At 40.9% G+C, this 23,170-nt stretch overlaps 2 protein-coding genes across 3 annotated transcripts in view; one reads left to right on the top strand and one right to left on the bottom strand.

Annotated features, from left to right (window-relative positions):
* LRBA (LPS responsive beige-like anchor protein) overlaps positions 1–23,170 on the bottom strand; it is a 706,055-nt gene that overhangs the window by 280,941 nt on the left and 401,944 nt on the right. For both annotated transcript variants that reach the window (XM_075543710.1, XM_075543711.1), the window contains exons 38-40: positions 20,954–21,078; positions 11,846–11,992; positions 9,207–9,343 (exon numbers count right to left, since the gene is read on the bottom strand). In XM_075543710.1, the coding sequence (XP_075399825.1) occupies positions 9,207–9,343; positions 11,846–11,992; positions 20,954–21,078 (409 nt within the window). The remainder of the gene's footprint in view (positions 1–9,206; positions 9,344–11,845; positions 11,993–20,953; positions 21,079–23,170) is intronic.
* On the top strand, positions 4,060–5,165 carry MAB21L2 (mab-21 like 2). Its single transcript, XM_075544802.1, has one exon. The coding sequence runs from the start codon at positions 4,086–4,088 to the stop codon at positions 5,163–5,165; it is 1,080 nt and encodes a 359-aa protein (XP_075400917.1). The 5' UTR covers positions 4,060–4,085.

The raw sequence follows: 23,170 nt of genomic DNA, 5'->3' as shown, positions 1-23,170 counted from the left end.
GTCCAAAAGCCGTCCTTCCCCTTTCAGGAGTGACTCGTAGCTAACCTGACGCCACAGCTCTGGGCAGAAGCAGGCTGATGTTGGCACTGCCTACACCAAACAAACAAGATGTTTAACAGTCAAATAAAATGTCCTGCAGCCTCCCTAATGAATTTGTCAAGGACCATCAGATTTCGCTCCCCCCTCCTTTGCCTCATTAACTCAAGTATGATGAGACGGATTATAACAAGAGAATACAGATCAATCGGTCTGAAGACTTCAAGTGGCTTTTAGCCTCTAGAGTTTCTCTCTCACTTGGTCTCCTTTAATAGAATACGGTATCTCCTGCAGAAGGGCCTGCCACTTCGTTTTAATACGCCATCAAGGAGCTGCTGATGGACTTCTATACTAACATACATAAAAGCAGAGGTGACAGGGGCTCTTCAATTACAGCCTCCTCAGATACCGTCTCCCCTTCAATTATTCAACCAGAGGAAGCGTGGATCCGCAAACACACAGAAGAAGCTGCTCTCCAAGCAGAGGCAGCTAGGGAGTAGGGGGGCGGGGAGACCCAGCACAGGGAGCATTATTTGCTGGAAGTGTTTAAGTTTATTGTTCAAATGATGTTTCTAATTAGTACCACGGCCATAAATTAAAGTCGCCTTTGTTTAACTGATTTATTATTTACTAGAGCATCTACCTTAGACAGGGTAAATTGGTAATGAATTGTTTTTAAGTCAAAACATTTGTAGCGTTTTAGCATCTCTGCCTCAGACTGGAAACGTGCAGAGACGCCTCAGGGACAAGGGTTGGACTAAACTTGGTTGAGCCCAGTATCAGAGTTTGGATAAGAGGAGAGGTGGGGCGCCTGCCACCAGGCAGCAAGGAGAGGTGGCTCCAAGAGCTGCGAGGCCAGAAAGGACACGGGCACAGGGCGCCCAGCGCCTTTCTAGGACCTGGGCGGGGGCGGCATAGCGGGGAGCTCTGCCCCTCGGGGCTGTTTGCAGCTCCCTGGAGCTTCGAGGGCCAGTCGGCGCGCCAGCGGCTCACAGACAGAGGCCACCGAGAAGTCGCCTCCAGGGCCAGCGAAGGAAAGCTCCGCACCCTTCAGCCCCGCCATCAGTCTCCGCCCAGTCGCGGCCCGCGCCGAAACCGCGAGGATTCTCTCCCAGAGGCCCAGACAACTTCCTGCAACCAAGTGCCCCTCCTGCCCACTAATAGCTCCCAGAGCACCAGTGTGTCCGCGCGAAGGGCGCCGCATTCCCACCCGCGCAGTTCCCAAGGGCGCCGCAACTCCTCCCCACTGAGCCCTGAGCCCGCGCGCACCGGCGGGACGCAGACTGCTTCCCACAAGAAATCAAGTCCCGGGAGAAGTTACCTTCCGCTCGGACTCCCAAACGCCTTTCCACACAACTGCTGGCCACTGACAGCCTCTCCTAAACAGTCGACCCGACTTGATTTTTTTAAAAGCCTTTTTAAAGCCAACTAATTCTTCAGAGAGGGTTTTAGGGGCAACCAGGGCGAAGGGGTGACTAGGTACCTTGGGCCGCCCTACACATTTAAGAACGAGAACCCCAAAGACCCAAGCATCTCACACCAACTAACCAGGGAAGAAATCAACTTTCCCTACACAATGGATTTCGGGCTCACCTGGTCTGGCTTCAAAGTTGGACTGTGAGGTTCTGCGAAATGACGTCTTGGCTGAAAAGGGGCCACCGATTTTTTTTTCGATTCTTATTATTTCTATCACATAACCCAGAGCTCTCAAAGATAACCCCTGAAATAAAATTAAAATTAATCCTATCTACCGATGTGTCTTCAAAAATTAAAGACTGAATCCAAACACCTTAAATTCAACCACAAACCTTCAACAGTAAGATACTGGCCCGAAATCCTACAATGGTTGCAGCCTGCCAGGATAATCCATGTACTAAAAGCACACGTGTGTGTTTCACCATGGTAGGAGAGCCATCTGTGTAATCAATAACAGGGTAGTTATAGATTTCTGCAGCAGTGAAGTCTTTTAAAAGCAAGAGTCAATTACGAAAATAAAATCATTTCAAGCAAATTCTGTTCTACAGGAGAAAACATTCAAAATTAGATTTACAACAATAGCATTTTTAAGGAAACTTTGATTCAGGTTCACATTTGTTTCCGTTCATTTTATTTAAGCACATTTAATAGCTTATTAAAAGTTACAAGTATATGCTACACAAATCCGACTATGTAGAATGTGCACTTAGAAATGGGTTGCTTCTAGTAACTTGTTAGTCCTGGTGGCAGTATGATGCCATTCAACATATCTGAATCAATTATGAAATGGCTATCAAACGAGGGTCTTGGGTAAATTTTACCCTGCCCCTGTTTTCCGCAGCATATCAAAATTACCGAAAGGAGGTTTGGGGGTATAACCAAACCCTCATTCTATATCCACCCCACCAACACCCCACTGGCACACATAAGGCGTGCAGAGACCACTCAGGCTGTAGGCAACAATGGGAGAGGAGATTCAAGGGAAAGAGGAGTACTTTTCAGAAGAAACCCTTAGTCCCTTGCTCAAGAGTCTTTCCTTCTCCCGCTTGCCTTCAAGCTAGAGTCAATTTTGATAAAGACCGTACACCTCCTTCCTTACAAGGTTGCTAAGATTGCGAAAGCAAGAGCAAAGGTGAGCCGTTCTGAACCACTGCTAGCTACTCTCTCTGGTTATTCCAGCCATCTCCAAGAGAGGTTCAGCTCCTGACTTTTTCGTTTTCATCCGGCATTTGCTAAGCGAGGAGGATAAAGAGGAGGAGGCTGTGAAATGTGTTTCGAGCAGTGGGCTTCTACTATCTCCTCCAGCTCTCTTACTTTTCTCCTTGCCCCCTTCCTTTATCAAGTGCAGCGGCGACTGCTACCGTCCGCCGAGCACGCCTGTCTTCTCTCTGGGATTGGCTGGAGCACTGACAGCTCGGATAGCGATTGTAGGAACTGAAGCTCCTCCTCCCTCATGATGGCCCAGGGACCATTCATAAACTAAATAACTCCAGGAAACAGCGAGGGGAGAGAAAGAGGGAGCGAGCGACTGAAGGGAAGGAGGGAAGAGACGTCCTCGCAGGGGAGGAGGAAAAGGCGGCTCGGAAAGTAGCATCGGTACCAGCAACCTACAGGGGAAGAGAAGAGGGCCAGTGTCCGAAGGACAACCCAGATGCAACGCAGGCAACGACTTCGTCACATTAGAGTAGATTCGGTGCGGGCCAAAATTATAAATTACGAAGCAGAAATGAATATCAAACAACTTCCAGAGGTTTGCACCTAGAGAAAGGAAAGCTGCAGCCACAGCAAACACGCCAACCCCGTCCAGACAACGCCTCCAGTAGGAAAAGAGGAAAACGGCGACGACGACACGACCCCTGAGAAGATAGGAGGCAGAGGAGCTGGACACGCAGAGCAGAGCAGAGCGCGAGCACAGGCGCCGGCCACCTCGGAGCGCGCCACCACGGACTTGGACTTCGCAGCCCCCGGGACATTAATTAAATCCTTCACCGTCCATCTGGGGGAGGGTGAGGACGAAGGAAGGCGCTCACCTACCTAGAGTGAAGAAGTCAAACCAGTGTGGCAGAGAAGTTTAAGAATGAGCCAGTGAATGTCTCACTTTTATTTTTAATTTTACTTTGGCACTTAGGAAAAAAATCCCATCTCCAGATTTCTGGGCAATCACCTCCACCGAAGGCAGCGGGGCGAATGCAGCTATCTCAGCCGGATCCCCTGCTAACCTGATTTTCTTTTACCTTTCTTCTTTTAAAAAAAATCCCCGGCAGGATCGCCCATCCTTATTTTACATATCAAGAGAAGGCTGAAAGTCCCAGCAGGCGTTTTTTCTTCCTCAAAGATCACCTTTTTCCCTTATTTTCTGGGGGGGGGGAGAAGGTAAAACGCTTTCCAAAAGACTGGGCCCACCAACAGCGTGGTCAGGCGGCTCTCTCCCGGCGGAAGGCGAGCGTGAAAGTGGGGTGTAGGGGGAGCGCACCACCTCTTCTGCAAGCCGCAGGGCCACCACCAGTGCGTGAGCCTTGGATCCCTCAACGTACTGTGAGACGCCGGTGTACAGCCCGGACCTGTGCCCCAACATGATCGCCGCTCAGGCCAAGCTGGTTTACCAGCTCAATAAGTACTACACGGAGCGCTGCCAGGCGCGCAAGGCGGCCATCGCCAAGACCATCCGAGAAGTCTGCAAGGTCGTCTCGGACGTGCTGAAGGAAGTGGAGGTGCAGGAGCCCCGCTTCATCAGCTCCCTGAGCGAGATCGACGCCCGCTACGAGGGGCTGGAGGTCATCTCGCCCACCGAATTCGAGGTGGTGCTCTACCTCAACCAGATGGGCGTCTTCAACTTCGTGGACGACGGCTCGCTGCCCGGCTGCGCCGTGCTCAAACTGAGCGATGGGCGCAAGCGGAGCATGTCCCTCTGGGTCGAGTTCATCACGGCGTCCGGCTACCTCTCGGCGCGCAAGATCCGCTCGCGCTTCCAGACGCTGGTGGCGCAGGCGGTGGACAAGTGCAGCTACCGCGACGTGGTGAAGATGATCGCCGACACCAGCGAGGTCAAGTTACGCATCCGCGAGCGCTACGTGGTGCAGATCACGCCGGCGTTCAAATGCACCGGCATCTGGCCCCGCAGCGCGGCCCAGTGGCCTATGCCCCACATCCCCTGGCCCGGCCCCAATCGGGTGGCGGAGGTCAAGGCCGAGGGATTCAACTTGCTCTCCAAGGAGTGCTACTCGCTGACAGGCAAGCAGAGCTCCGCCGAGAGCGACGCCTGGGTGCTCCAGTTCGGGGAGGCGGAGAACCGCCTGCTGATGGGCGGCTGCCGAAACAAGTGCCTGTCGGTGCTGAAGACGCTGCGGGACCGCCACCTCGAGCTGCCCGGGCAGCCGCTCAACAATTACCACATGAAGACGCTGCTGCTGTACGAGTGCGAGAAGCACCCGCGCGAAACGGACTGGGACGAGGCGTGCCTGGGCGACCGGCTCAACGGCATCCTGCTGCAGCTCATCTCCTGCCTGCAGTGCCGCCGCTGCCCTCACTACTTTCTGCCCAACCTCGACCTCTTCCAGGGCAAGCCCCACTCGGCCCTGGAGAGCGCTGCCAAGCAGACCTGGAGGTTGGCCAGGGAGATTCTCACCAATCCCAAAAGCCTGGACAAGCTATAGGATGCTGGGGGCTGCTTCCAAAGCGCCAGGAGACCAGCCGCCCGTTCGCAGAACCACACCACACGCCACGCTCGAGCAAACAACGGAAAACTTGGGACCCAAACTTTCCGGAGAGTCACCTGAAGGTAACACCGACCAGGCGACGAGCTTCGTTAATTCGGAAAGCAAGCAAAGAGGGCGCACGGACGAAATGCACCCAAATGTTCCACGTTCTTGCACAAAACGAATTGTTTTCTTCCAAACAATGTGAATTTAAAAGGTCACACAAAAGAAGCAATCGGGCTTTGCCACCACAAAATGAAACCCAAGGTACATTTTCAAATCAATGTATAGTATACTTTCCCTCCTTTCCCCTCCTCTCCTCTGTCCCCTCCTCTCATTTCTTCGCTCTCCTTTCATTTTGTTTTTGGTTGCCTGGATGTTGTCACCAAGTGAAAAAAAAATTATTTAACTATATGTAAAATTTCTTGTTTAAAACAGTTTTACTGATGTTAAATGTATCGCAGTGCCAATGTCAGATTGTGCCCTTCCCTCTATTGCACCTCTACCCTCACCTTACCAGTCTTGTTGAGAACAGTAATAAAAAAATATTACTTTGACTTTACACAGACTGCTTTGTGGATTGTTCTTACACGGAGGCAGGTGAGATCGCAGTTACAATTTTCATCGAAGAGAGGGAAGGCTTACAGAACTAAATGCAAAAAGCTTCTTTCCGATTTGAAAATTTACCATTTCCAAATCCTTAACAGATTTGAAAATGTACAAATATAGTACATGTGTGTGTAGATTTGACCATTAATTCCCCATCAAAATCCCTAGAAAAGAGAAAATAATAATTTTACCCAACTATAACATATTTGCTTTTTGGATTTTAAATTTTAAAGGAATCTTTCACACGCAAAAAAAGAAAATAGTATGAAAGAATTGACATCTAACCCAACTTTTGAAACAGAAAATAAAAATTATTTTGCATTAAACATTAAGGGATTTGTGTTATGTCACAAGTCTTAAAAATTCAACATGAGTCTGATCAAGCAAAGGAAATATGTATGGATCTTCTTTTGAATAGTTGTTATTTTTTAAACCACTTGTGCTACTACAGTTTTTAGCAATGAAAACTTAAAAGACAACCACACCAACAAAAGAAATGGTATTCCTGAAGAGCATTCCTCTCCCCTTAGATGATGCTGGTGGTGGTGGTGGTTATAGAAACCACCCAGAGGAGTTTTAAACTACTTCAGTTTTACAACAGTTCACCTTTAAATTCCAAAACTATAATAATTTTTTTAGCAAATTTCAAGAATTAAGCTGAAACAGTTTATGTACATTTCTAACAAAAAATGTATCATTTTGATGACCAAAGAGAAATTGCTATTTCAAGAATTTACATATAGTAAAAGTACTTTCCCCTCCCTCTTCAGATTTACAGAGGTGACAAGCGGATGCAAATCTGTAACAAAAGTTTCTTTTTAATGCAGGGAAGTATCTGGTCAGAAGCAAGTTAAACAATTAGTAACTTTAAGAACATCCCAAAGGAACTATTTTATGTCCTTCCCATGGAAGGCATGCTCTTACAGAGGCACCGGTGCAGGATACTCCTCAGAGCTTACCTACTCACTCTTCAGAGCTCCAAAGTTCTCCTCTGAAATTAGCCCAGTTACTTAACTTACTGAGAAAATCCAATTAATGAGAGGTATAGGAAATATTGTCCTAAAAAAGCAATCTTAAAGATCTGAGGGAAAACTTGGAGTGGGGGAGGGGGCGCATGAGAGAGGAGCTTCAGGCTAGCAGGGATGGATGGAAAACAAGGGAGCTCCTCAGGCTCTGAACCGTATTTCACTAGACAAAACAGGCTTCCACTGGAAGACTACTACCACCCCTGGTAAGAGAAGTTTTGTGGTAGCTCTGTAAACTTTGACCTTATCAGTCCTGAGCCATCTCCACTCTTTCGGCCTATCTATATTTCACGTATCTCTTTTTCAGGTCTCTCTTTCAGTAGGTGTAGAATAAACACACCATAATACCAAGTGGTTCAGACAAATATGAGCGTTTTTTCTCAAGTAACAAAAACGCATTTACTCCCTGGGGAGAACGTCTTGATTTTTAACAGCATTTTCAAAGCAATCAGTAGGTAGATGCTTACATTTGTAAAGGAGATGGTCTAAGAATGGAGTGTTCAGTTAAAAAAGATAAAAAGAACACCTTAAAATGATTTTAACTCATAATAGTACTTATAACATTAGACACAAATCTCCCAGCTACTGTTCCAGAAAAAAGTTTTTAAGTCTTCACGATGCTGAAAAGATAAAAATAAAATCTCCAAATTCAATATTCTCTTTCCTTATGTAATGCAGGAAAATAGCTGATATTGTCCTGCAAAAGAGCAGGTAACAACACAAAGGGAAAGGAAAAGCTACAGCAACACAAATGTGCTCATTTACAAAATACTTAAATGACTATGGTCTGTGTAAAATAAAAATTATTCTAATAATGGCTGGATTTTAAAAATGCTAATTAGGTGTTGTGATTTCTGGAATGGTAGGCAGGTTGTAATGGTCTCAAACAGCTTTCTTTTATTAGGCTTGGAGACTATTTATTTCACAAGCAACAGGGGGAAAACTCTAATTTAATGATGCTGCACATAAAAGTTATAACTTCACCCAAAGGAACAAATAACTTCAAAGAGCCTAGTCTCAAGACTGGCAGAGGTTCTCATTTTGGGAACAATTCACATCTTTAAATCAGATTTTAGATTTTAAGCCATGTATACCTAAAAGCATAGTAGAATAACTCTTCATTATCTCAGCCTCTCTGAAATTCACAAACTACATGAAATGACAGTTTACATAATAATGGAAACCTTCCTTTCATTGAAAAACTAAAATACCTTGTCAAGTACCCATGGAGCAAAGTGGAAACATTTATTAGCTGATGGATGTAAATTCAGAGATAGTATGAAGTTTCTTCTATCGTGGATTAGAATAATTATTAATCTCAAAACAATAGTCCTATCATACCCTCCCTGTCGTTAACTCCTATCTTAAGGAAGGCAAAAATGTTAAAACAAAATGCTGGAAGCAAGCATACAACATATCTGTTCCCTAGGTTTTAAATAAAATTATACCATTTCTTATCAAAAGTGACTTTGAAATACTTTCACAGAATTTAATAACTCACATACAATTACAAAATCAAAGAACCTTCCAGCAATCAACTCAGTGTGTGTGTGTGGGGGGGGTTGGATAAGAGGATGTGTGTTAGCTATCAGCCTATGAAAGACATTATTCTGATTATTTTCCAATCACTTGTCTTTCTACAAGTTTCTTCTTTTGCTCATTTTTAGAGACTGTTTCCTTTGTGAATAAATGTGCCTACTCACTTTGTGAACTAACCCTAATTTTGGCTTTATGGCAGCACCACAGACATTTCTTAGAGAAAAATAAGTTGCCAAGGTCTGAAAGGTAATCAGAAATACATTTTAAAGGGGAAATTACATTTTCATTTCAGAATAGGAAATTATACAGAGCCTTGTAAAACCCACTGCAGGTAATGGGAAACAGAGGCATCTCGCAACCACAAAACATGCACGTGTGCACGCATGACAGCGTAGTAAGTCATGGAGACAAAGCCAAGAGAGTGATATATTGGTATTACATCCCGAAAACATAAAGGCTAAACAAAATAATTCTACTCTCAATCTCACTGAATTTTGTAGCTTAATTCACCATAGACCCTTTGAGGCAAAATATATTTTAAAAAGAAGGTCCCTGAGGTTTTCCTATCCCCTTCAAATGAGCTAATGATAAATGAAATTAAGTGGAAATTGTTTTTGAATCTAAGTGAACTTCAATAATCTATCTGATAAGGAATCATCAGCTTAAAGTACTTTTTTAAGTACCTTTTTTTAGTTAGTTTGCATCTGTAAGAAGGCATTCAGCAAGAAATTCAAACTGCCAAATTTTGCCGATAGTAATCTCACTCAAGAGCAGCCCACCTTAAGAAAGAAACTCTGAAAACAAAACACCCTCCCCATTTCCTCACCTTAGGGTCCATTTTCTTGAAGTTAGGGTCCTCTTCATCCACCTCAAAATAGAGTTCAGAGGAGGTGATAGAAAGAATGCCCTTTAGCACAACAGAGGGGGCCAGGAGCTGAGCGGGTGTGCTCAAGCTAACCGGACCTGCCAAAAACAGAAAGAAAAGACAAGGACAAGTCATAAGCTGGACGGACATTTCTCCCAAAGAGAACACAGTCCACTGGAGATCCTCTCCGTTATGGTTCTCACTCACCTCCACCTTGCCAACTCCTTCTGCGCTTACCTAGCTGACCCATCACTACAGTCAGGATGCCCGCTCGCTAGACTGAATGACCAGAGCAAACTAGGACTCAATTGTTTTGCAGAGTCTGCAAAGCTTTGGTCTTAGTCTCTGGATAAGAAGGTGGCTCAGCCTAAATAAGTCCTTCCACATTCCACTTAAAAAACATGCCTCGGGCTATCAAACAACATGCAACAACCTCCAGGAGCAGGAAGCCTCAATGGGCTCCCAAGGCCAAAGGTTAGCTTAGAGCTTGGCCGAGGCATGACTGCATAAAGATCACTCGCTTATTGGTGATGTGGGAAATATTAAACCCTATTCTCCAAAACAAAGATGTGTTGCCAGGCTGATACAAACTACTTCTATAATAACTGTATCTCATGAAGACCCGTAAAAATACTTCTTTTCTTAGCCTTCTTTTCTACTGTTAAATATTGTTCAATGCTTACAAATCTAATATTAGTGTAGTTCAGGGACTCTGGGAATAAACAGCTGGAGGGTGGATTTCCAAGTGAATGAATTTTTATTGGAATAATCAAATCTCCACAGGGCTTATCAAAGAGACAAATCAGACTGCTACTGAAAACAATAGATAGACTAAAGATAAATCAGCATAAGGTACATTAGATCTCAATCTAAAATAAGGATGAAAAGAATAAGTTGATAATATGTATTAATGTAAAGAGAGAGTAAGAATTGAAAACCCCCTGACAATGTTTTTTGTGTGTGTGTGTGTGGTACGACTCCTATTGGGGAAGAAAATGGCAAAAGAGAAGATTAGCACTCACAGTTAAGAATTAATTAATATAGTGCCTACAAACAAATTGCACCTATTCAGGTAATCAATGGGTGAAAACATGTTTCAAATTTCAGATGAATTGACATTTCCATCGATTGCTGGAAGGGTGATGGTCCTTAATCTCACATCAATCTTAATGCGTGCCAGTAGGACAATAGAAAGGATGCTCTGCGGAGATCAGAGCGGGTTTTGCCCTCTATTCCCAATGTACAAATACATTGTGTTTGCAGATGGGCAGCAGATAGCTGCAGAACAGCCGTGATTTCCCAAAGCTCATCCCTATAAATGGATGAAATAAGCAGCTATGTGTTCTTTTGCTGTCTCCCTTTGCCCTCTGTACATTAGCATGTAATCCTGAGAAGAAATAACATTTTTTCAATCACTTTCAGACATTCAATTACAGGGTAAGCAGACAGCTGCATGAGCTAGGGCAGCCTAGGTCCTACAGGAGACCCCTGACAATTTCAACTTCATTTCTAACCCACACCACTTTATTAGTGTGTATTACTTCTTAATCCTATTGCCATTGTCAAGATTATATAATTAAACTCCCCTTTCACCTCCATTACTGTATGAATGCATTACTGGTCGCAAGAATCAAGGCAAAATAGAGGAAGTGGAAATGGATAAAGCGATGTTTAGAAAGAGACTAGCAATAGCCACCTGACCCTTCACTACCACCCCACACCCCTTCACTACGAGCTACAATTATATTTTACTTTACAGAAGTCACTATTCGTGCATGGTGTCACAGGTTGCAGGTATCTAGTCAAATGAGTGATGTGTAATGCTTTCCTCTTACATGAGAATTATTCCAGTGGAATATTATATAAGTTTTCACCAGGAGAAATCACTGTGGAATCTTTCAGAGTTTCCTCCTGGAGGGACAGAACTATAAACATTAATGGAAAGAAGAAAAAACGGCAGAGAAAGAAAGAAAAGGAGCCGTGTGATAGAATGACTAAAATTTCAGGCTAAACAAGAGAATTTTTCCCATAAGGGAAGTAAAACAGAAAATATGCCAAGTGCAAATCAAAATCCCTACATCAAATAAAGTAAGTGAATTCGGTGAAGAGCCATAGCATTCTCAGAATTGCCTGTGTGTGTGTGTGTGTGTGTGTGTGTGTGTGTGTGTGTGTGTGTGTGTGTAAGGGAAATGTGCAAGCAGCAGGTTCACGAAGACATCTAACAAAGCAAACAGTTCATCTGCTTCCAAGCTTTAGTTACACAACTGGCAGCACCTCCAGGTCTGCAGTCATCCCACTTTATAGCGAATGGTAACCCATGGGATGTGTAAGCAATTAAGTTTTGTTGCTGCTGCTCTTAACTCCCCCCTCCAGTGGAAATTAATCATAAAAATAATAATAAAATAAGTAAATAAAGTGAGAGTAAGAAAATTGAACCATGTTGAAGGTGGGGGTTGGGGTGGGGAGCTGTTTGGGAGAACAAAAAGTGACCTTTAATTAATGTCATTAAAGTGTAAGGCTTGAAGAGCTAGTGGTCTCAGCTGAAAAAAAAAGGAAGTAATTAGATGCTTATTGGGCCAGGGTTAACTGAGTGAGTTTACCAGTGAGGTTCTCTAAATCTTTCTCATCCACGGATGACAGCGTATCGTCGTCGCCTTCCAGGGCGAGCTCGTTGTCTGAGTTCTGATTTCCTAGAGCCTGACTCTTGATGGACTGTTTTCCTTTCGTGAGGATATCTTCATCGGCGGCTGAAATGAAAAGGAAACAAAGCTGTCCATCAGCACTGGGCAGAGCGCTTCGGCGGAGGGCAGGGGGCAGAAGGCAGGGTAGGTGGTAAAGGTGATCAATCATCTATGCACGGAGACTCACCCACGGTGGGGAAAGTGACTGGGATGGCACACATGCAGCCCTGGCAAACTTGATTCCCCAAGCTTAGTCTAATGTTACCCTGAACAAGCACCTAATCCCATTAAACCTGACCCCTGCACCGCACACTGAACCATTTATTTACTTATAGTTAAGGGAGGACGGGGCTTCAAAAGCGGCACTTAAAAAAAATTAGGTCGTAAAAGAAATCAAAATCTATTTTTGAAAGAATTCCCATTTCACATTGAAAAACAAGGGTAACAGATTCATTTCTGCAGATAATACTACACGGACAAACCCGGCGGCTAGGGAGGGGAATCAGGTATGCCAAGTCAGAGAGGCAGATTCACAGCCACTGAGCAGGTAAGCCCAGGGGCAAAGGCGTCTGTGTATGACACTAGTAAAAGCTAGAGCAGCTCTCAGAAGCCGCCTGTGGTCCTCTTTCCACCATCCTCCCCTCCTTTCACATAACCCTCCCTCGTCTCGCTCGCCCCCACCCCCCTTGGCCCTTGTACAAATATCCAAGAGTAAGGCACGGAGGCAATCTGAAGGCTCAAACACTACCTCCTCCAAGTGTTTAAACTAAAGGACCAAGGCACCCCGGGGGCAAACACAACAGAAAGACCTGGGTAAGAGGCGCCTGAGCAAGGGGACTCAGTAGGTCTGTACTGGAGAAGCCTGGGAGAACAGACTGAGACAGGCAGAGACCACAAGACAGAAGGGAGAAAGAAAAAGGACAGAGGCTCCTGGGAGCGGACCAGACGCTCTGCTCTCTCGGGCACCCAGAGCCCACAGGGAGTCCAGAGAAGGCGGGGGGGGGGGGCAGATGGAGAAGAAAACAAAGAAGTTCACATTCTGACGTCCAAGCCTCATGTCCCTGCAGGGTGACAGGATGTGAGAAGCCGTGTCAAGAAAACAAACACGGGCATGAATTTGTAGATTGTAGGTGTGTGCACATGTACCCTACATTTACATTTTAAAAAGGAAAGTTTAGGATTTTCTTAGCGTGCTGACAGTCGGCTTTGCAGTTAGAATAATTCAAGGTAAACCACCTGATCCACTGGGGCGGCAGCTAGTGCTGTGGAAATCGGATGGCTAGGCTTTTTGTCTGTGCCTAACCAGAAGGCCCAAACCCGAGAAAGGAGAAAGCAGTGCATGTGCAGCAAGACGACTAATAGTTACCTCCAGAGTCTGTCCGAAATAGTTAAAGAGAGGGCACAAGTGTTAGCTGGCTAACTTGGCAAAGGAAAGATGCTTTGGATTTAATAGATGGACAGTGTCAAAGGTAAAAATGTATCTTTACAACACTTAGTGGGATTTTGCCATGTATGCCATTTATAAACACTACTCACACCGCCTATTTTCTGTTAAACGAAAAATCCAGACAATAAACCTTTCTATATTTAATTTAATATACCCTAAGCCAAACTTATCGTCATCTAGTCAATGCCAACCCGCAGTGAACTTATAGGACAGAGTAAGTCCGTGCCATAGGATCGCCACAGCTGCACATCTGCATGGTAGCAGAATGCTAAATCTTTCTCCCATAGAGCAGCTGATGGGGTAGAACTGATGACTTTCAGTTAGCAGCCAAGTGTCTTAGCCGCTATGCCATTTGGACTCCTTAGCTTAGATTAATTTATATGAACAAGCAAAATCTTTTTAATTCCTGCATACAATATACTGTCATGCACATGTAAAATCTCAAAACATATTTGAAAAATATGATTTTAAAGTACATAATGGAAATCCTTTTTTTCCCAAAACTTCACAACATATGAATTAACCACTATTTTTTTAAATAGCTGCTGTGTAATTTTTTTTAACATTGTTTACATTCCAAGTATTTATATTGCCTCATTCTGAAACCACCATCAAGGCCCTGGGCCCAAACAATGCCCTTTCCACCATTAACTATCAACTTTAAGAAGCATCAATTACTTGTTGAGAAACACAAATGAAAGTATCACCTTCTAGCTGTGCCTATAAATTATAATAAATGATCAATTGCCAGTTAGATTTGAGTGCAGAAATCAATGTTACATTGTCTTTATTGCCTGAATTTAAATTTCTTCTTCAAAGAATAACAATAATAGGGCTAATAATAGGGGTAAGAAGGTCTAATATCACATAGCACTCACCGGGCATCAGGGAGTGATCAAAATACACACTTATTTTAAGTCATTTAATTTTTCATAAACCCTGAACTAACGCCTAAATTTCATAAGAGTAAATATGCTCAGAGAGGTTACATAATTCGCCCAAGATAATACTACTAGTGAGAAAGGGAATCAGCATGTAAACACAGGGAGTATGTTGTGAGATAATGGTTCTTCACCACTATCCTGAGAACAGCCTCTATGCTATGAACAGACCAGCCCTTAGCTATCTGCAAGAGGTACAAATAAAAAAGAGCCATTCTACATGTGTGCGCATAGATTTGCTCATTACTTTACTAATTATATTTCCCATAGTGGATTTTAAGAAGTTAAATCAGAATCATAATAAACACATAAGGCATAAAAAGCCAAGATTCAATTCCAAGCCTATATTTGATAAGCATATGCCAAAAATGTCAAAAACAACTAACTTCACCACCTTGCATTTTGCTTTCTCTGATTATTGCCATACATGTCCTGAAGTACCAAGAGAGCTCATTTAGCAAAGAAAAAGACCTTTAATCCACAAACATTTACAAAAAAGAGTATACCCAGTGGCAATACACAATGATTTAAAATACCTCAGCAATACTCACATTCATTTACAAAACTACCTAACTACAACTTTAAGGTAAATTATGCCTAACTAGAATTTGAAAATTTTTAAAAATAGTCTCATTAGACTGACTCATTAAAATACAATAACTTTTACATTAAATAAAGTTTTATGAAAAATGTTCAAGTACTCTACGTGTACTGCACATACAAACACTCACTTTAATTTATTTATTTACTTATTTTTACAAGCTCAGATTCTGGAATGGTTCAACTTCAACAGAAAAACCTCTTGTCATGGAAAATATGCAGCTTACTGATATTTAGAATGGTTTTCCTGTAATTAACTCCCCCTTGAGGATTTTAAGTTAGCAGCAGTAAAATTACCAGCAGTCCTCTAACACACACCACATGCTCTGGGGTTCAATTCTCAGTGGTCTAATAGCTTTCTGCTAAAGAACTTTTCCCCCTCCCAAAATTAGAAGAAAATTGTCCCAAGCATAAAATAAGAGATAATTATCTAGTTTATACATACTGGGGGGAAAGTTTTTAACTTTCATTTTGAAACAAACTGTCAGCTATTTTGATACCTTTTGTGAGTAAATTCTGAAATAGTCTAAAGTTTAATTGGATGGAGTCAGAATATACCGTGGTTTGAGTTTAAAACTCAATTCAGATAGCTTCCGACCAATAAAATAGTTACTAAAAATGGTAACTGTTTAAATTTTTCATATTATTTTTAAACTATCTCAAAACAGCTAACATCACCCCTTTTCTGGTTTAATATTCATCCAAACTTTAAGGACAGTGAGAGGGCTCACAAAGAAGCCAGTTTCCAAAATGTGCAGCTGAAGCTCTTTGGCTTGGGCATCAGGTAATTTTCCTATCTAACACAAGCTAGGTAAGTGAACTTCACACAGAAAAAAATTACAGAAAACTTGTTCTACCAACAATACAAATTCCCTTCCTATTATTCATTGAGCCAGTGAGCTCAATACATTAAGAATTAGGAGGTGGGGTGGGGGGGAGTGGTAAGCAAACAATGCCATAGACATGGAAACAACTAGGGAATTACAATAAACAAGGAAGAAGGAGAGATCCTGTGGGTGTTGGACCAACAGCAATCTAGCTGAGAGGACTTACAAAAGGTGGAAGAAGAGTGAGCAGAAGCAAGGTAAAAGGAAACAGGAATGGGAAGAGGTATAAGCATAGGTGTGTACATATATAAATACATTAATTCATAAAAGTAGAGGTATTGGTGCATGTACATATGTTTACATGGCAATACATTGAGGAAGTGGGAGGACTGCTTAAGCCCCGCCTCAACACAATAACATCTTGTTTTAACAACCTGGCAATCTGTGATGTTCACCCTCTCGACAAGATTGCTGAAGACAAAATGGGTGCATAAGCAAATGTAGTGAAGAAAGCAGCCAACGCCTGGCTATCAAAAGATATAGCATCTGGGGTCTTAAAAGTTTGAAGTTAAACAAGCGGCCATCTAGCAGAGAAGCAACAAGCCCACATGGAAGAAGTACACCTGCCTGTGTGATCATGAGGTGTCGACAGGACCAGGTAACAGGTGTCAGAAGACCCAAAACAAACAAACAAAAACCATATTGTTGAGAAGGAGGGGGCTCGGAGCAGAGACCCCCACACCCATCTGTAGACAATGGGACATCCCCTCACAGAATGATCATGAGGAAAGGATCAACCCGGGTGCAGTAAAGCATCAATGAAACATACAATAGCCCTCTGGTTCCTTGAGACTTCCTCATTCTCCACTATCATGACCCCAGTCCTGCCTTTCACTGTGGGCTGGACAGGAGGAGGTGCACAGGTACAGATAGAGATAAGAGCTCATGACACACAGAATCCAGAAATAGGATTGGGAGTAGTGATAACATGAGGATAGGGAGAAGGTGAGGAGAGGAGGGGAGGAAGGAGGAACCAATTGCAATGATCAACACATAACCACACACACACACCCTCCAGAGGGACTAACAGAAACCATGGGGGAAGGGAGATGGCAGTTGGTGTAAGACATGAAAATAATAATAATTTATCATTTACCAAGGGGTCACAAGGGTGTGGTGGGGGAAGGTGGGGCAAAAAGAGGAGCTGATACCAGGGGCTCCATACAAAGTAAATTAGTATTTTAAAGGTTACTAGAAAAATAACAAAGTCCCCTCCAATGTCCATAAAAGAACTATGGGTCGTACACTAATACATGTACAAAAGAACATTTAATACTCAACTGTTGTTCTGAACTAATTAACACTCTTAATAGTATCAACTCTTGTCCTGGTCCACTTAACCCACCTTTATGTAGTCTACGCTATTCCATCGGGTTCCAAGCCAAGAAAAGATGCTCAGGAAAGGTGGGCAAAAGTAAAGCTACGAAGGACAGCTAAGAGAAGAACACAGGGCCGCCCTCTGTTGAGCGTGGGTTTCCCAGAGTTGTAGGAGGCGGCCTAGTATACATGGACTAGGAAAGCACTACTGCCTGGAGCTACAGAGTCAGGAGCAGTGGCGTAACGGAGGATCTTTCCGTGGCCTGCCGTCCCTGTGCTGGGACGTGCGCTAATCCTTTCCCTAGACTTCTAAATATTCTTGTATTCCTACAGGAAGAGAATTTAACAGAAATATACACATTCTGCACAAAATAAATGGTCTTGAATTCAACAGAAGCCTACTGATAGTACCACGGACTACTCTTAGTTCTTAAATTGAACTGAATCTACCACTTCCTAGGTGGCTTTCATTTAAATAGGAAATTACCTTTATTCTTAACAACAAACGTTAGAAGACAACGTAGCACACTGATATGTGAGTCAGCTAGCCTGGGCTTTTGTCCCACGTGTACAGTAAATTATGCACAGACTCTAGGCTGCTTCCTTTTCTGAAAATCAGAACGTTCCCTGCAGGTCTAAGAGTGCCTTCACTGGGTTCTGTGCATTAGGAGAAGGTGAGGAATCATTAAAACAGATTTTCAATAATTAAAAAAATTATAATGTAGAAAGAAATGTCTTCAAGAAGGAAATACCAACCTTTGTTTGCTGCTGCTAATTTCCATTCAGAAAAATAATTAAGCATAAGAGAGAAGTACTAATTTTAAGGTTAAAATATAACCGTTCTGCAAAGTTAAAGAAATCTCCTATTACAACATGACTTTTATAAATAACCACTTTGGAGGGTCTCTTTTTGAAAAATTACCTAAAGCTCTTTTCCCCAAGCAAGTTAATGTGAACTTGGGAAGGGCAATTAAATTGTCAGAATTAAAAATTTGTTTTTAACTAGAAGGTAGCCAGAAGTAGAGTCATGGGGCTGGTATTGATCGCCTGAACAGAGAACATCACTCTTCAGGTATTTACTCTGCCACCTTTACACCAGAGGCTTTCCTTCAAATCAAATCAATCTATAAAAGAGATGGCTCTTACTACTGTTAAATACATAACTAATCTCCAGCCGAACTTCTATTTGGATGTCTTCCTTTGATTATCATAAGATAGTTTACAATAGTCCAAACGTCTGCATTTTTAAAAGACCCTGTCTCCTCACTTAAGTCAATAATAAATACAAGTGAGATGAAGTCAAAAAACAATATAACTGGCACATTCTCCTAAGTAATATCTATTTAAATATTTGAATTCAATAATGAAGTATACTATCTATGGTGAATTCTTAATTTCAAATACTGATTTTATCCTATTAACTATTTTGTTGTGCATGATTCTAAATAAATTTGTTGTGATTAGCCTTTTTAATGTTCTAAAATGTACTTACAGCTATTTAGAAATTAACTGATAATTAGAATACTTCATTTATTAAAACATTTAAGGCCATTGCTTAGAGAATATATTACCATAAATTATGCCAACATCAAATGATACCATAGTACAATCTATGTGTTAGTTCAGAAATAACCTAATATTTCCTTATTTTTTCAAATAAAACATATAAAATGTATGATTAATAAACCATGTACCCTTTTTTCATAAATTTTACATGAAAGATTATCTATCTTCTTAGTAAGACTATTGAAACATGTTCTACATATTTTAATATATATACATAGATATGGATATAATTGTTTTTAACCTTTGAAAAAAATTTTAAATACTAATCAAAGAAATATTTGTATAGATCTTTACTAAATTTGATGAAACCACATGAAATGCTTAACTTTGCTATAATCCCGCTATTTCAAAATGCATAATAAGCATAGATAACTAATTAATCTTATATTAACCCTTCAATTACTATTTAGACTAATTAAAATGAACTCTGCTTCTCTATAGTATTTTAAAACTTAAATTATAGTAATTGTAATTAACATCATTTTAATTGATATAATTGAGGACAGTTTGCCTTTAAAATCTGACAATAATTTAAAAGGTAAGGTCAGCAATATTATAATCTGCTCATTAAGAAGAAACCTATAATTCCCACAAAAGGTTAAATTATCTATTTCTGATAAATGTATATTTTGCTAAGTTTGACATTACATTTACGCTACAGATTTTCTGATCACTCCCACATAAAGGATTAATAGTCTGCCTATGTGAGATATAAGAAAACTGACAGTCCCTTTCCAGATGCAAAAAGAAAAATGTTTATGGAAATATTTTTATTGCCTCAAAACCACAAATTCTATGTTAAAAGATAACTTATAAAATAAAATGTAATGATTACATTTAAATTTCTGGTTGTAGATGGTAATTTCTATTCTTCTTACAAGGATAAAATTGCAAAAAGACTGTCTTTTTCCAAGGATCATTAAACAAAAGCAGAAGTGAAGGAAAAAAATATATATATAAAACTCTGAAATCTTTGAAGCATCACATAAAAAGAATATGATGACTAAAAGTACAAGTAGCCTAATTAATTCTACATCTTATTTCTCTTTCTCCACCTCCTGTAGCTGAAGATGTAGGGCCCTGGGACTATTATTGCTTTTAGATCACTTTGTTATTGACTGTTCTCTGTATGGTCATTTATTTTAAAGGACTGATGTCACATTCGGTGTTATATCTGATGACATATTGTGGACATTTTCTCCCAGAAATGGCTCTTTAAGTCTGAGTGCAAGAGGTTAAACTGCCTGACTCAGGCCAAGTCTAATATTAAGATTTTAATCTAAATTCTAAATATCCTTATTAAATATGTTTAACATTTATTTATTTTGCACACTTTATGTTATAATTTAACTACAAACTATGGCATATTAAGCTAAAACCCAGAAAAAAGAGGGAAATTAAAACTATTTCCTACCTTATTGAAAAATAACCAATTCATATTCTGTAAAACCCAAACCAACTTTGAAATCGAGAGACCTTTTTCTTCCCTGCTTAATCAGTGTATCTTACTTAGTTGGCTTTCAAAAATCATGAAACAATAAGTGAAAGTCTTAAGATGGAAGAAAGTAGAATATCAAAACCAAAGGACTAATCAAAAGGGGTCTATTCCGTTTTTCCAATGTGCTTATCAGACTTCTACCCAGAATAAAGTGTGCATTATATCAAAAGAGGAGGGAAAATGTTCTCTTGAGCTCTGATAACAAGATGATGCAGAACAGGCACATATGAAAATAGCGTCGATTCTCTCTTTCTGAGCGTCATCTATCACAACCATCTACAAATCAAGGCTGAGAAACTGTCTGGGCACGTGGGCATTTATTACCGTCTCTCCTACTTCATACCCTCACACTCAAATATCATGGTGGGGAAAAATCACATCTGCATAACAGAGCCTGAGAACCTATTTGATTTGTAAATGTTGTCTTTCTGATATTCATGGATTTAAGACAGTCTTGCTAAAATAATTTTCTCAAAGCTGAATGTGTCACTTAAAAGGAGAAATATTTTTCTTCCTCCTACTTTGAAACAAAGGGTTTGTGTTAAGCAAGTTTTGCATATGCAACATAATAAATAAATTGTGTGTGTGTGTTACCATAAGTTTATAGGGCTCTACACTAACTATAAAAATTTTACCTCCTCTTTCTGAGGTGACTAACTATGAAATATGAGGATGGAGCCTTTTCACAGTGCCTTGTAATAATGAAGTTAAGCTCTTCAGTACCAAGCACTGTACCTGCTGCTATTGGCAAGGGGTGGTTTATACACTGACCATGCTCCACGGCTGTTTTTAGTGTCGCTTCAGGATGTGTCGATCCTAGAGGGTTTCGCACAAATCGTCGCCGGCGCCGCAAGTCATCTTCCCAGTAGTCAAGGCGCCAGAACTCACGAGGACGACTACAATGAAACAGAGAAGCCACATATGTTAGCAATTATAAAACAGCGTGGTAGCCCTGATTTTCTGCATAAAGCTCTCCTTGTTTGCTCAGCCTTGTCTCCACACCCCCCCACCTTCCTCTTACTTCTCTCTCCACCTAACACTCCCCGATTTTGCAATCTTTAACTTAGGTATGTCCTTGAAAATAACAATATCACCTTCGAGTCTAAGGAACTCCTTTCCCTTTTTCTTGGAAGGTGAAATGAGCACTAAATACATCATTTTGAAATGAATTGCTGACAGTGTGATCAGTTTCCCCACACTCCTGTGGCATGGGCTCTGATTTCAGCCTCATTTCAGCCTCAGCAGGGCACCTTTCTCTGTGGCTGCATTTATAAACCAGAATAGGGAAAAGGCTATTATAAATATGGTATTGCATTACCTATATTAATCAAAGTCTGTCCCCCTTCATTTTTCTTCCTAATTTGTGCCTTTTTGCACAAGGTCAGTAAATCATACCAGGAATTCTTGGTCCAGAAAGTGTTAACTTTAATGAATATCTCAGTTACACGGTTATGTATGTGATAATAAAATATTACTCTGTTTAGATGTGTAGGAATTTAATTAAAATAATCTCTTAAAATATTCATTACATTTAGCCCCTGAGGCTTAGAACAACACAAGAAAATGCATTTCTTCTCCATTTACTGTTTTTAAATAAACCATTCCTGTAGAGTGAAATAGCAATCTATTTTCAAGCAAATCAGATTGGATTTCTGTTTTATGTAGTCTGTTTTTATACTTAATTAAAAACTACATGCTATATGATGTGCAATAATTGCTATATAGAAAGCATACTTTGGGAAGTGTATATTTTCTAAAGGGTTCACTCAGTTTAAGTTCTACTATATTTTCCCCAATTATGCAAATTTTTATATGGTAATATATAAATGCCAACTCTCTCTTCTGTTAGCTAATCATCTAGCATATTTTAAAAATATTTTCTATGAGAAATACTAACATAAAGATTTTTTTCACTTATAGTAAGAAAAAAATCTGAATACTTTTATTAATTAAATATGTATAAAATGAAAATCCTTACATCTCAGTAATGAAGTAAATATTTTATTCACAACAAAGTTCTATAGGAATGACTAATATAAAATAAAATATTGTATTTCGTGAGCTAATAAAACTATGTCCCTGTCAGGTCTAACAAAATAGTGATTTTGACGGTCCCCAAATGCCTAAGTTATCTTTATTTTGATGGGTCAAAGATGGCATATTTAAGATTCAAAATACATTTATAAATAAGTACTTTTATTAATTTTTCAAAATGCTCTCAGCTATTAAAAGCATAAACAAACAATGAGGGGTTCAAAGAAAATATATTAAAGGCAATTGGAAACCAATGCTGTTTTCTGAGAGTACGAGGGAGAAAACAAGAATATCAAAGATTTCCTTTGTTCATCATGTCTGAGGAGAAGACAGAATGCAATCCAAATAGAAAATAAAATAATGCAAGAATTGCAGTCCTCAAGAAAAAAAAATAAAAGCTCTTTTATTCTACTTTTCTCCATCATTTTCCTGCCTGAATTTTAAATCAATGCCAGTACTAAGATACCATGTAAAAATAATGAAAATTACCCACAGTATATTCATACAGTGAAAAGACAACAGTCGTTTGCGCTCAATTAATAACATAAAATTCTCCTTGGGTGATTGTTGGAGAGGGAAAAAGGCGGCCCACAGACGGCTATGTGTATGGCTTTGATAGTCGTGGAGCTTGGATAGGCACTTCATCATTCTGCCTACCTACATTTATCTGTTAAAATTATTATCAAATATCAGCCAGGATGCAGTCGTGAATCACAGGCTGCTCCTCGTCTTCAGGGGAATGATACAATGAGAGTCTATTCATCAGCACGGCAATCGGCACAAGTAATTAGTTCCCTAGACTGAGATCTCCTACAAAGCCTATTTCAGTCAGCACCACAAACATATGACGATGTACAGCTAATGAAAGCTGCTAAAATTTGTTAACCTTTTCTGCCATCAATCCGTCTAATATTCTGTGCCTTAGTATTATGCAAAGGTAGTAAATTATTAATT

This window comes from Tenrec ecaudatus, chromosome 3 (assembly GCF_050624435.1).
Source record: "Tenrec ecaudatus isolate mTenEca1 chromosome 3, mTenEca1.hap1, whole genome shotgun sequence".
Taxonomy (NCBI): Eukaryota; Metazoa; Chordata; class Mammalia; order Afrosoricida; family Tenrecidae; genus Tenrec; species Tenrec ecaudatus.
The sequence above is the reverse complement of the archived record's forward strand: the minus strand, read 5'-3'. Positions and strand labels throughout refer to the sequence as shown.